Source organism: Lonchura striata, chromosome 17, assembly GCF_050655825.1.
Source record: "Lonchura striata isolate lonStrDom1 chromosome 17, ASM5065582v1, whole genome shotgun sequence".
Lineage (NCBI taxonomy): Eukaryota > Metazoa > Chordata > Aves > Passeriformes > Estrildidae > Lonchura > Lonchura striata.
Genome location: NC_140719.1, coordinates 11,631,596 through 11,644,723, shown reverse-complemented (window position 1 = coordinate 11,644,723; position 13,128 = coordinate 11,631,596). Strand labels below are relative to the sequence as shown.

General features: G+C 49.9%; 1 protein-coding gene and 1 long non-coding RNA gene across 3 annotated transcripts in view; both read right to left on the bottom strand.

Annotated features, from left to right (window-relative positions):
- The window catches only part of LOC144247408 (uncharacterized), a 53,607-nt gene extending 46,681 nt beyond the window's left edge, over positions 1–6,926 (bottom strand). Inside the window, exon 1 of the long non-coding RNA XR_013341112.2 lies at positions 1,761–6,926. This is a non-coding gene — a long non-coding RNA (uncharacterized LOC144247408). The remainder of the gene's footprint in view (positions 1–1,760) is intronic.
- A 446-nt stretch (positions 6,927–7,372) lies between these two features.
- OLFM1 (olfactomedin 1) overlaps positions 7,373–13,128 on the bottom strand; it is a 34,264-nt gene continuing 28,508 nt past the window's right edge. For both annotated transcript variants that reach the window (XM_077787912.2, XM_021543584.3), the window contains exons 5-6: positions 12,640–12,746; positions 7,373–9,195 (exon numbers count right to left, since the gene is read on the bottom strand). In XM_077787912.2, the coding sequence (XP_077644038.1) occupies positions 8,521–9,195; positions 12,640–12,746 (782 nt within the window). In that variant the 3' untranslated portion in view covers positions 7,373–8,520. The remainder of the gene's footprint in view (positions 9,196–12,639; positions 12,747–13,128) is intronic.

Genomic DNA, 13,128 nt, shown 5'->3' with positions numbered 1-13,128 from the left:
GTTTCCAGCACCTGGTTTCCTTCCCAGGGATAGGAAATCCTAAAATCCCCAGAGGAGATCCAGCATCCTCCTGTGTGCAGTGAGGAGACAGGGCTGCACTCCTGGCCTGGTGTCATCCTCATCATCCTCATCACCACTCCCAGCCCTGCTTGTCTCCATCCCCTGCAAATCCCAAATCCCAAAGCCACTGCTGCCCCTGTGATCTGTGTTGCCTTTTCCAGGTGTTCCAGGGGAAATGACAGAAACGACAGGGAAGAAGAAATGTGGATGTCTGGAAGCGTTCCTCTGCCGCTGCCAGCCTCGGGTGGGGTTTGCAAGAGGAAATGTTATTTGAGGGCACAAATATATTTGTTTTCCAAGACAGTGGGCCTCATCTACCCCCTTTTCTCCAGGAAAACTCCTCCTGGATTGCAGGACTCACCCAGCTCTCCCTTCTCAAAGCTCCCAAAGCCACCAGTGTCCCTCTCACAGTTGCAGATCTGTCCTTCCCCGCTCCAGTGTTTGCTGCCAGGTGATCCCGAGCTATCCAGTGGATTTTCCCTGGATTCTGCTCCCACATCAGAGCACAGCTGCCTGCTCCTCCCAGCCAGGATCACTGGCAAATTCCTGCCCAGCTGCTCATTTAAAATCCACCCGCCCTGCAGAGCTGAAATCCAACTTTAACCGAGCTGCTCCTTGCAGAGGGCACTCCTGGGTGGCTGCCAGCCCCTGGGGTGACCCCTTGCAGCCACAGGGTGTGTGTTTGGTCAGAATTCCAGGGCCAATTTGGTGGGAAAGGAGAGGAGGAGCTCTAATGTTCATTCCCAGTGACAGGGCCCAGTGCAGTGTGACTGGGAAATGCTGAATTACCACACATGGCACATTTGGGTTTCCTCTGGTGCTGGGAGTGTTTGAAGAAGGGCCCACGGTGCTGCTCTGTCTGCAGACACTTTTCTGCTAGCTCAGGAAGTGCCCAAATGTGACAAAGGGGAAAATTCTCCTCGAGGTGAGGAGCTTCTCTAAAAGCCAGGTCAGAAAGGCAGAAGGGGGGTGAGGAAAAGCTCAGCCCTTGTCTGGGCTGAGGACCAGCAGGGAACAAACCTGTGGGGATGGCTCTGAGCCTCTCTGGGGGTCCAGCTGGTTTGGGGTGCTGCTCCCTGTCCCTGAGGGTCACTTCTGCCTCCCCTCCCAGGACACCAAAGCCACCAGTGACCACAGCTGCCTGCCCAGACTATTCCTTATGCAACCACTCCTCTTTTAATTATTTTCTTTTTTGGTTTTTTTTTGTTTGATTTGACAGATTTGCTTCAAAAACAGCGTGGGAATACAAATGACATGTTCAATCCAGATCAGCTCTGGCTTTACAACATCCCAGAGAAGATAAGTGCTGTATTATCACAAGGAACAAAAGCCCAGCTCAGGTTGTGGCTCCCGAGGCTGTTACAGCTCTGCCACACCCCAAAACCACTTCTCCTGTGCTGGTTACACAACATACCCCTGACAGCATCAATTGGTCCTTCCTGGCTCTGTTTTTCAGGAGGAAGAAGTAATTTGAGGGGAGTTAAAGCCCTGAGGGCTGCTGCCTGTTCTGCTGCACCCCTCCTTTGTCCCCATGGCCGTGATGGGAACGTAACCATCCTTTCCAAAAACCTTGGGAGCCACGTTTGAGAGGTTTTCAGCACATCCCTCATCCCTCTCCAGGCCAGCAGAGCCACTGCTGCTCCCCTTCCCTGCAGGTTTCAGGAACAGCTCATCCCTGGGCTTGTCAAGTGGTCACTCACCTCCCCAAATTCTTGGGCACCGTGGTTGCTGGAATCTGAGGTATTGATGATTCTGAGATTGTAGAAAGTCTCTGTCTGTCAGCCCCGCTGCCAAAGCAGAAGCCATAATTGGTCTGTGCAGGTTTCCAGGTTGTTTATTCTGTTTATCTCTCACATGTTCTGCTGCCCTGCCCAGCTCTGTCCTGCAGGGCAGCGTGTGGGGCTCTGCCCTCAGTGGGATGTGACAAACATTCAATACCAGAAACTCCCTGGGCTGGATTTACAAGAACGTGCCAATATCTGTCACCTACGTTGGACAGTGTGTCCCCAGCCTGAACCAACAGAAAAATGCCAACACCACAGTGAGACATGGAGGGCATGAAGAAGGAGAAAAAGGACAAGGCACACCCAATTTCCTCCATCTTTTCCCCTTTGGACCCCTCATCTAGAATCCTAAAATTTTACTTTTGCACCCATGTCACACTTAATTATTACTGATATCAAACACTCAGAGCTGGTAATTCATCCTGTAAGATTGAAAACTCTTTTCCATGGCCAGAGATCACAGCCAGTGTCTCTGGGGGCTCTGTCCAGGGGGGTTCCTGACCCTGCCAGGGTCCCAGACCTGCCAGGGCAGCCAGAGGGAAGCTCTGCATTCCCACACGTGGTAAATCTACCCATGGACCCATCTGTGCCTCAAAGGAGAGCAAATTTTCCTCCTGTGTTTGTGGCTGCACTCCTCCAGCTCCCAGTTGCTGTGATCACTGAATATAATCCATGCTCAGCTGGCTTTTATTTATTCCTGATGATCCTGAGGCTGCAAAGTGCTGGAACAGGAGGTCCCAGGACCTGTCAACAGGCAGGAGCACATCCAAGGTAAAGGAATATAAAGAGGGATGTGTACATTTGTTTTCACAGTGCTGTAAAAGTGGAGTTATTAGGAAATCAGCCTCTAATTGCCCTCTTAATGATTCTTACTCCTCTGCACTCATTCAGAGTCATCTCTATTGTATCAGGTATGAAAAGAGCAGCCTCATTGACATGGTTTATGACTTTATTAAAACCTGGGGTTTTATATAAATAACGAGCAGCTCCTCAGTTATATTTCCCCAGTGAAGGAAATGTGTGTGTTGGTGTGGGTCCAAGGCAATTTGTAAACACAAAGTATTAAAAGGCTCAACAATTCTAAAAAAAGTTTTAATTGGAAACTCAACAAATTGCTTCGCAAGTTCTTAATGCTTCAATATGGTGCTGTGAGATAATGAGGAGCTAATTAAGGGGCCAGGATTCAGGTTTTTATGATAACTGTCTCCATATGGGCTCAGCACTCGGTGCTTGCAGAACTAATGAAGGTCAGGGAAGTGACAGCGAAGGAAGAAAGGGAAATTTTCAGCTCTCAGAGTTATGATGGTGCTAAACAACAGCCAGGGTTTCTGCCTGGCTTCGAGGCCAGGTGCTGAGTGAGCTTCACTGAATTCCTGGGACAGACTGGGGGGCATTTCACTGCCCTGAGCTGCATTTCACTGCCCTGAGCTGCATTTCCCTGCCCAGAGCTGCATTTCCCTGCTCAGAGCTGCATTTCAAGGCCCAGAGCTGCATTTCCCTGCCCAAAGCTGCATTTCAAGGCCCTGAGCTGCATTTCACTGCCCTGACTGCATTTCCCTGCCCAAAGCTGCATTTCAAGGCCCAGAGCTGCATTTCCCTGCCCTGAGCTGCATTTCAAGGCCCAGAGCTGCATTTCTCTGCCCTGAGCTGCATTTCCCTGCCCTGAGCTGCATCTCCCTGCCCTGAGCTGGGCAGGATCCCCTGGGAAGAGCCGAGGGATTGGGAGGAGGATGGGTCAGAGCCAAGGGCAGGGCAGGGTCACAGCCTGGAGAAATGCAGGAATGAGAGCAAATCCCACCAGCTGCCCCCTTCATCTGGGATGAAGGCAAAATTAAATAATGGAAATTTTGGGTTGGAAGGGACTTACTGATCATCCCATCCCACCCCTGCCGTGGCAGAGACACCTTCCACTGGCCCAGGCTGCTCTCAGCCCCATCCAACCTGCCCTTGGACATGTCCAGGGATCCAGGGCACCCACAGCTTCCCTGGGCACCCTGTGCCAGGGCCTCAGCACCCTCCCAGGAAAGATTTCTCTCTAATATCTCATGTAAATCTCCCTTATTTCAATGTAAGCCATTCCCCCTTGTCTTGTCATTCATAAAAAATTCCCTTTCCATCAAATCTGTCCCAGCTGCGGAGCTGGGACTGGGCTGGTGGGGCAGCTTGGGCTGTGCACCAAACCCTCCCAAATCCCTGGAGCAGGGCTTCCCAAGGAACACCTTGGCAAATATTAACAAATATATGGCAAATATCAAATAATTATATAGATATTAAAATACTATGGCAAACATTAACAACACATAAACACACGCTCGCACAGAACCGTGGTCAGATGTTCCTCTGAAGCAGCTCACTGACTCCCAGCACTAAATTTGGAGCAACAAGCCTCGTGCATCAAATAATGAAGTCATAGGCTATAGAAAGCAATCCTCGGGGATGTTCTTGTCTTTGAGTGGCTCATCCACTTCCAATCTGATCCATACCATTAAGGGTACGGCCATATGGCATCCATTTATAGAATATTGCACTACAGGCAAATAGGACAAAGGTACACCCCTCAAAGCGTTCCTCTCATCTCATTAACTTTGGGTACATGTTCCACAGGAGCTGCTCCTGCTCTGCTGCCTTCAAGGACATTTTGTGCTCTGGAGCCTTTGTCTTAAATGAATTGCACTCGGAAAATTAGAATCTAAATGTAGCCGTGTCCTAAAGCAAACAGCATTATTTTGCCTTTCTGTAATTCGATTTATTTTTGCAGATCGATGTTTTGAAGCAGGCGTGTTCTTTTGCCCTCAGCTCCTTCTCTCACGACCATGCTGGCTGTGGGGAATGTGGCACAGGGTGGTGTTGGTGTGCCTGGGTGGGCCGTGCAGGTTTCAGTGGTGCCCTGCCACGTGCTGTGCTCTGCTTGAAACCTCCCCCCAAAACTGGACACATTGGCTGGGGCAAACTCTGTCAACACCTGCAGAGGTCTTGCTGTAAGGTGTGAGGTCCCATTTCCCTCTGCTGTGAGCTTTGGGGTTCTGTTTCCCTCTGCTATGAAGTTTGGGGTGCCATTTCCCTCTGGTGTGATATTTGGAATCCCATTTCCCTCTGGTGTGAGATTTGGGGTCTCATTTCCCTCTGCTGTGAGGTTTGGGGTCCCATTTCCCTCTGGTGTGAGGTTTGGGGTCCCATTTCCCTCTGCTGCGAGGTTTGGGGTCCCATTTCCCTCTGGTGTGAGTTTTGGGGTCCCATTTCCCTCTGCTGCAAGTTTTGGGGTGCTGTTTCCCTCTGGTGTGAGGTTTGGGGTCCCATTTCCCTCTGCTGTGAGGTTTGGGGTCCCATTTCCCTCTGGTGTGAGGTTTGGGGTCCCATTTCCCTCTGCTGTGAGGTTTGGGGTCCCATTTCACTCTGCTGCAAGTTTTGGGGTCCCGTTTCCCTCTGGTGTGATATTTGGGGTCCCATTTCCCTCTGCTGTGATATTTGGGGTCCCATTTCCCTCTGCTGCGAGGTTTGGGGTCTTGGAGAGGAACCACCCCTCATTAGAACATCTTTGAGGATGGAGGACACAAAGCCCGGCTGCTGGGACAATAAACCACACCAAAACGCCATCCAGCACGTGGTACAGCCAGGATTCCCACCCACTTTTCCACCCTAAAGCCCTCGAGGAGCTGGGCAGGAGCAGCTCCAGTGCCAAGCCCAGCCCTGGTGCCATCACCAGCCTCTGTCCCATCGATTGCAGCATCCCTGGATGCAGCTCCAGCCCTTACAGTGCCACTGTGCTGCCCTTCAGCGAGTTTGCACTGAAGAAATACATTAATTAAATAGAAATGACTGCAGGTGCCTTCCTGCTTTTTTGGCTTAACAGATTTCTCCTGCACATTGAGGATCAATACTGCTGCCAATTACACCGTGGGTCTCCAGCCCCCCTTTTTAAGCTTCTTGGAGGGAAAAGCACTGCTAAACAGCAAAGTTCTCCACAAAGCTGGCAGCCCAGAGAGCTGGAATTGCAGAGTGCAGCAGAGGAATGAGTCCTCAGAGAGCTGTCCCCATTCTGCATCCAGCCAAGGCTTCAGTGAGAGCAGCAGAGCTGACACAGGGCAGGCTCAGCCCTGGAACATCTTCACAGGGAGGATTGCTCGGTGCTTGTGGTTTAATCCAGCTCTGAGAAACCACACTACGCTGGTTTGGTTTTCCCTTTTTTCCCTCCTCCTGTTGGAGAGCCCAGCAGGGAACTGCTGCAAAGGCTGCTGAGAGGCTGAAATCTGGATGTGCAGCTTGCAGCCAACACCGATTGCTGAGATTCAATTTCCTGACCTTGCTGATCCCTGCTCCTTCCCAGGGCCCTAAACCATCCATCTGCTGAGCCCAGAGGCTGAGCCTCACTGGGCCACTTGGCTGAAAACTTGTCATTGCTGGTGGTGCTAAAAGTGGCCAATCTGTGGGGGAAGAGGCAAGGAGGAGCTAACACCACCCCAACGAGCCTTTGCAGCTTGCACAGGGACCATGGCCCAGCTGCCCTCCAGATCCAGCTCTGGGGGCTCCCTGCACGGCTGGGGAAGGTGCTGGCCCTTCACCAGGAGCTGGCTGGAGGGGGAATTGCTAAATATTGTTCTTCTGGAGGTGCAGGGGAGAGATGGGACCCCAAATCTCACAGCAGAGAGAGATGGGACCTCAAATCTCATAGCAGAGAGAGATGGGACCCCAAATCTCACAGCAGAGAGACATGGGACCCCTAATCTCACAAACAGAGAGGTGGGACTTCAAATATCATAGCAGAGAGAGATGGGACCTCAAATCTCACAGCAGCAGAGAGATGGGACCTGAAATCCCACACAGAGAGAGATGGGACCTCAAATATCACAGAAAAGAGCCATGAGACCCTAAATCTCACACTGAGGGGAATGGGATCTCATGTCTCCCACAGAGATGAGACCCCACATCTCACACCAGAGATAGATGGGGCCCCAAATCTCACAGCAAAGAGAGATGACACCCCACATCTCCCACCTGAGAGCATCCTGTACCCCCTGAGGGCCCTGCTTTGGCAGGACCAGGAGGGCTGATTGTGACAGTCACTCTTTAGAACAAGTTAAATAAAGGAGATTTTTACCTGCACAAGCCTGCAGCAAACTCAGGGTGGGGAGCACTCCAGGAATCCAAGAAGGAATGGGATCCAGTTGCTCTCGGGGGTCCCAAGCAGTGTCTGCAGCTCCAACAGAAGTGGCAGGTGATGAGGTTTCCTCCTGTGGTGGCACCAACACCAGACACTGTCAGTCCCTGAGGGGATGGCCGGATCCTGCCCACAGCAGGAGCAGCCACAGGATTTTATCTCCTTGAAGCAGTGGCTGCTGCAGATGAAAATGGGGAGGGAATCCCTACAGAGCAGAGAGCCAACCCTCCACCCTCCCAGCCCCAGCTACACATCAGGAAATATTCCCTGGAAGGAAACTCAGGATGGCTGCTCAGCATTTATCCCAAAAAATTCCTGTTCTCCCTCCCCTGCACTGTCTCCCTCACACAGAGAAGACAACAAACAAAGCAGGGAAGTCTCCTAATAGTTTTATTGTTCCTTAGATAACTGTGGATAGTACAAAGTTTTCCTCTTAAAAAAAATTAATTACCTTCACACTTCCATAAACAAAGCTTCCCATGGGAACCTGCTGCCACAGAATCTCCATGGAAGCGATTTCCAACCACCATAATGCTATGTAGATAGATAACAGTAAGAGAATATTCCTGTAATTATCAACATGAAATTGGTTACCTGTGTATAAGGGTGAACACTGACCTTTTTTTAATTTTTTTTGCCTTTTTAGAAACGAAAAAACCATCATTTATTAAATCCAAACTACATCATTGCATTTACAACATTCATTGCATAAACTGGACATACAAAGTTTTGCCACCTCTGGTAAATAACAGACATACATTATACAATATAGTTGCTGAATACATAAGTTCAAACAATATGGGTACAACAACTTGTTCATAATACATACTTAAACCATCGTGTTTAATAAGTTACTAAGACACAGATCCATGAGCTACTTCGGGTCTCAGCACAGTTAATCTAAGTGACAAGAACACAGTTGAGAGAGACAGTAGCTGCAATGGAAGGCAAAGAAAACTAACCTGTGATGGGTCTTGTTGAGACAGCCAGAGCTCCTCACGGGTCAGCTTTTCCTGCTTTTCCTTTCCACACATCCATCACAGCTGCCCGTGGCGCCGGGGGAATGTCCATGCAACCCACACACGGAGGAGAGCGAGGCTCCCGGGGGTGAACTTCCAACAGTCATTGCCTTACTGCTTGAGGATGTTCTCTAGGTTTGCTATCGGAACAGAAACGAAACAAAACCCCAAACTGAAGTGGTTCTCTGAGTGCAGTTCCAGCTGCAAGTACACGGTTGCTCGTGAGTCTATAACACAGGGCCAGACTTCTAGAAATGTAGAGGTAATGCTGATCTGTCAGGCTTATGCTGAATAATCCTCCATGATGTTGGTCTTAATTTTGGCAGCTGTTTATATGTTTACTTATTTAAAGTATGTTTCCTTAATAGCATTTTTGTTTAAATTAGTTTCTCCCTTTTTTTTTTTTCATTTTTATTATTATTATTATTTTTTTAAATTTTCACTTGAATTTATTTATTTCTTTTCCCCCCCGCTCTAAACCCAGTTTCGAACCAAGGCCGGGCTACAACTCGTCGGAGCGGATGACGTGGAAGAGGGTGACGTTGTACAGGATTTGGTGCCCGTTGTTCCAGGCGTAGAGAGCCCGATCCTTGGGGTTGTAGTCCAACATGGAGATGTGGGAATACTTGTTCTGGAAGGGGATGTCGATGTACTCGTAGGTGGAGGCGTTGGTCTGGTAGGCGTAGTGCACCTTGGTGCCGCCCGAGTAGCCGTTGGTGACGTAGAGGGTGCCGCAGATGATGAAGGCCTCGCCGGCGCTGCGTTTGGGGTAGCTGGTGTTCCAGGTCTGCAGGCTCTGCAGGGTGTTGGGGTCCAACTTGCTGATGACGATGTTGCCGGCGTTCTGGTTGGTGGCGTAGACGGCCCAGAGGCCGTTCTCGTCCACCATGAGGTCGATGTCCGAGTGGCCGCCCCAGGCGTAGTGGTACATGTTGTTGTAGCCGGCGTAGTCCAGGCTGCGCGTCTTGAGGATGGTCTCGGTCTTCAAGTCGAACCTGATGATGATGTGGCTTTGGTATTTGTTGAAGTAGATGGAGCCGTTGTAGACCACCTGGCCCGTGCCCGACCACGGGTGGGGCAGGCGGTGGGAGGTGAAGTTGTCGGTGTTCATGAAATCCGCCATGGATTTGTACTCGCGGACGAAGCGGTTGTTGTGGTAGCTGTCCATGTACCAAACCTGCGCAACGCAAACACGGGCCGGGGTTAGGGATCACCTCTGCAACCGCTGAGGAGAAATCCACAGCCAGGTTCTCATGCTCTCATATACACAAACACCCTACCCTTGGTAGCTCAGCTACCTCGAGTGCCATAAAGTAGCCAGGATGGCTCCTGTGACAGTGTTGGGAACAAGGAAGTTTTAATAAAAGGCAAAATAAAAAAACCTCTTTATAGGGAAAAACTGAGCCAGGGCAAGAGGTTCTTGCTCCTGCTAAAACACTTCACAAAAGCGATTTACTTCTTTCGTTCTCTTCTTTTTCTAGGGAATTGCTTAGGCAGGACTTTTTGGCTCCTGTCCAATTGGCTATCCTTAAGTTTGAGGTGAAGTCCCCAAGGTCCTATGAGGTGCCTTTTAACCAAATTGAGGAGAGAAACTTCTGGGCTTTTGCCCTTTTTAAGGAGACAAAGGGCAGCTTGCTTACTCTGTCAACAGGGGGCACATTCCTACATCCAGGAGTCATGGAATTGTCATAAAACTGTTGGGAATGGAGATTAAAATTCATCCCTGCCAAGGACGCCTTCCTCCAGAGCAGGCTGCTCCAAATCCCATCCAATCTGGCCTTGAGTCCAGGCAACATCTGTCCCCTACATCCAGAAATACCCCCAACTTCTGGAGCCCCAAATCAGCCAAGAAATCAACCGAGCAGCAAAGCTTTCCCTGGGGGATAACCTGGTATCTCCTTGGCTTTAGTGCTCTCCTGGGAATGCTGGTGGCTGGCACCACCCTTCCTTTCCGAGGGCAATTAGCAGCTTTTCCCTGGCTAAACCCAGCATTTGCTGTCGCTGCTGCTGCTGCTTTTGCTTCCCGCGGTAGCACTCAGTAAATTACAGCAGCTGCTGTGCACAACTCCATTAATTTGGAATGCGGGAGCGAGGGATGCAATCACTCATTGTCAGGCAAATTCAGGCAAAAAGTCCATATTGGTTTAAAAATCATACAGTGCTGCATCAAAGGCTTAAAGCGAGGCTGCTGAGATATAAGAGACAAAGACATCTAAATCTTGCTCTGGGTAGATTGGGGAGAGATTTTAGATCATCATTTAAGTGCCAGTTCACTGGGGACACTGTCTAGACTCCTTAAAAAAAAAAAAAAAAAAAAGCTTTTGTTATATGAAACCAATTCCGAGGCAAATGACCAAGCTGTGCAGTTAATATCCACAAGAAATATCCAGCCAACCACTGACATTCTGGATGCAGTTGCTGCCTGAAAATGAGAGAGCTGCTTTCTGTAAGAGCCATTTAGGAAGGAGAAAAGGTAAATTTAGGAAGGAGAAAAAGTAAATTTAGGAAGGAGAAAAGGTAAATTTAGGAAGGAGAAAAGGTAAATTTAGCAAGAGGGAAGCCTTTAAGGCTGCAGATTTGGGTGATGTAGTGCAGATTTCTTCTGCAAACCCCTTGCAAAATCTGACAGCTCTGTGTCTGGGGTGTGATCATCAGTTTTGAGAAGGGCAGCCCAGCATTTGGCAGCTGCCTTTGGGAAGTCAACTGGGGTTTCCAAAAACTTTGGAGGGAGTTTCAACCTTCTGTCTTTACCTCCCTGGAGAGGCTGCAGAGGTGGGGAATGGACACGTGGCAAATTGCTCTGACCCTCAGCCCCAAACCTTGGTGGGCTTTGGGGGTGGCTGCAAAAGCACCAGAGAACAGCCAGAGCTGGAAGTGGAACTTCAGCTTCAGCGGAACCAGTTTGGGAAATTATAGGGGAAAAATATCCAAAACATGACTCTCTCTTTGCTGCTTCCATTTCATTACCTGGTGTTAAAAATTCAACATGCAAATGTGTTGTGCTCAGTTTTTAAAGCCCAGCAGAGCCCTGTGTCCCCATGCAGGGGCTGCAGGACCCACGAGCATTCCAAGCTCTGGAAAAGCAGAGATGGATGGATGAACGACGTCCCAGCACAGCAGCAGGCTCTGAGCAACCTCCTCCTGTCCACACACAGCAATCCCAGCTCTCAGCATCCACCTGCTGCTCCCACAGCACTCACAAATCTGTCCCAGTTGTGTTCCGTGGTTTCATGACATGAACAAATGATCACAGGAACACCAAAGCCCTCCTGGGGCTCGGGGACAGGAGCTGGGGATGATAAAGTGCCCATCCTCACTTTCCCACTCTGCTGAGCAGCCAATGAAGTTCACTTAATGGTGTGTTCCTAATAAAATTCCCAGCAGGTTTCATATATTAAATACACAGAGAGGCTCGGGAAGCTCCAGCTCCGGTTTGCAGCCCACTTGTACAACAAAAATATACTGCAGAAAAAGGCGTGGCTAAAAAAAAATACCAAAAAATAATGGTTTGAGACAAAACTCTCTGAACACACGGGAGGATCTTTAGCATCTGAACCACCAGCTTCAGCTGAAAATTGTCTTAGTGCCAATGGAAGCAGCAAGCACAGCCTGAAGGGGAGGATTCTGTCCCCTCTCTTGAGCAAAATGGGACGTGATGTGGGTAAAACCTTCCCATCTCACCTCTAAGCAGGGTTTTGTTTGGGCTGGAGGTGAAATTTTGCTTAATAACTGTAAAATATGGAGGTGTTGAATTGGGGAACCAGTGCCAACCAGTTGGCTGCTGGAGGGAAAGAGCCTGACAACTCAAGTCACCTTCAAAGAAACCACCCAGGGGTGACTTCTCCAGAGCATCCCTTGTCCTCTCAGCTACAGAGCTGATGCCAGGACACAGATCCCAAAATAGGTGCCCTGATCCAGCCCTTGCTGGTGCCTTTATCCTTTGAAGGATGCTGCATGCAGGAGGGAATTACAGGCAGCCAAGCTTTGTGCTTTTTGTTTTGTTTTGCTGCCTGCAAATCCTCGGCAAACACTCGAGATATTTTCCATTCCATCAGTCATGGGGAGCTGGGATTGATTTTCAGCCAGTTATTGGCCTCCTACCTTCTTGGGATCAAAATTGAATGGTCTGAATGGAAAAAAATAAAAGACCAAAACAAAGCAAAACAAATCTCTCTCTCTGGCTGCAGTCAGTTAATTCCTCACAACAATGAAGCTGGAGGATGGAGGGCAAATGCAGGCAGATGACATTATCAAAGGTGCTGCCAGCAGAAGAGCAGCAGGGACCAGGACCACAGCTCCCTCTGCTCAGCCCCAGCTGCCTCCTGGCTGCCAAACACAGATTAGAAACCCAAAACTTGCTTTTTTTTCCCCCCAGCACAGACCTCGTGGTGACAATTCTGAGCCCATGGACCCTCATTCACCTGCCCAGGACAGGGAGCAGTGCAGGGGCTGCTCAACTTCTCCTCATCCTCCCTCCCTGGGGGATGCTCAGCCCCATCCCGCTGCCAGCAGAGCCCTGGGGGTTGGAGGAGGACATTCCCCAGGTTTCCCAGGGCACAGCCTGGGCTGGGATGAATATTCACTGTCCTCAGGCACACGGGTGATGCTGTCACAGCCTTACCTTGTTTTCTCCCTCAGGAGCCAGAGGATCCGTCATCCACGATCCAAAGCGGGACCCCGAGGTTTTAATTGTGATCGGGTCACTTATTCCCGTCAGCTTCCCACAGGCTGGAAAAGAGGGGAAAGCTGGTGAGCACCACGACAGCCCCTGAAGGCACCATCCCACCCTCTCCTCATTCCAGGGAACCAGCTCAGGAACAAGTGTGGGATGCTTTTGTTTCACACCTTTTAATGACAATTGTCCTTCTCGCTGTCCCCAAGAAAAGGAGCTTGGCTGCAGCTCCTTGGCGAGTGGCACAGAATGGAGAATGAGAGCAGCGGGCAGGTGGAGGAAGGAGCTGAAGAGCTGCTCTGATCCAGCGGCTGCAGCCAAGATAAAAAGGCAGCCGTGGCCATTGCAGCCCTGCTGGAAATGCGCGTTTGTTACAGGTTATGCAGAGGAGGGAAAAGAGGAAGGTGGAAAACGACCCACAGTGTAAATCTCCTCCCT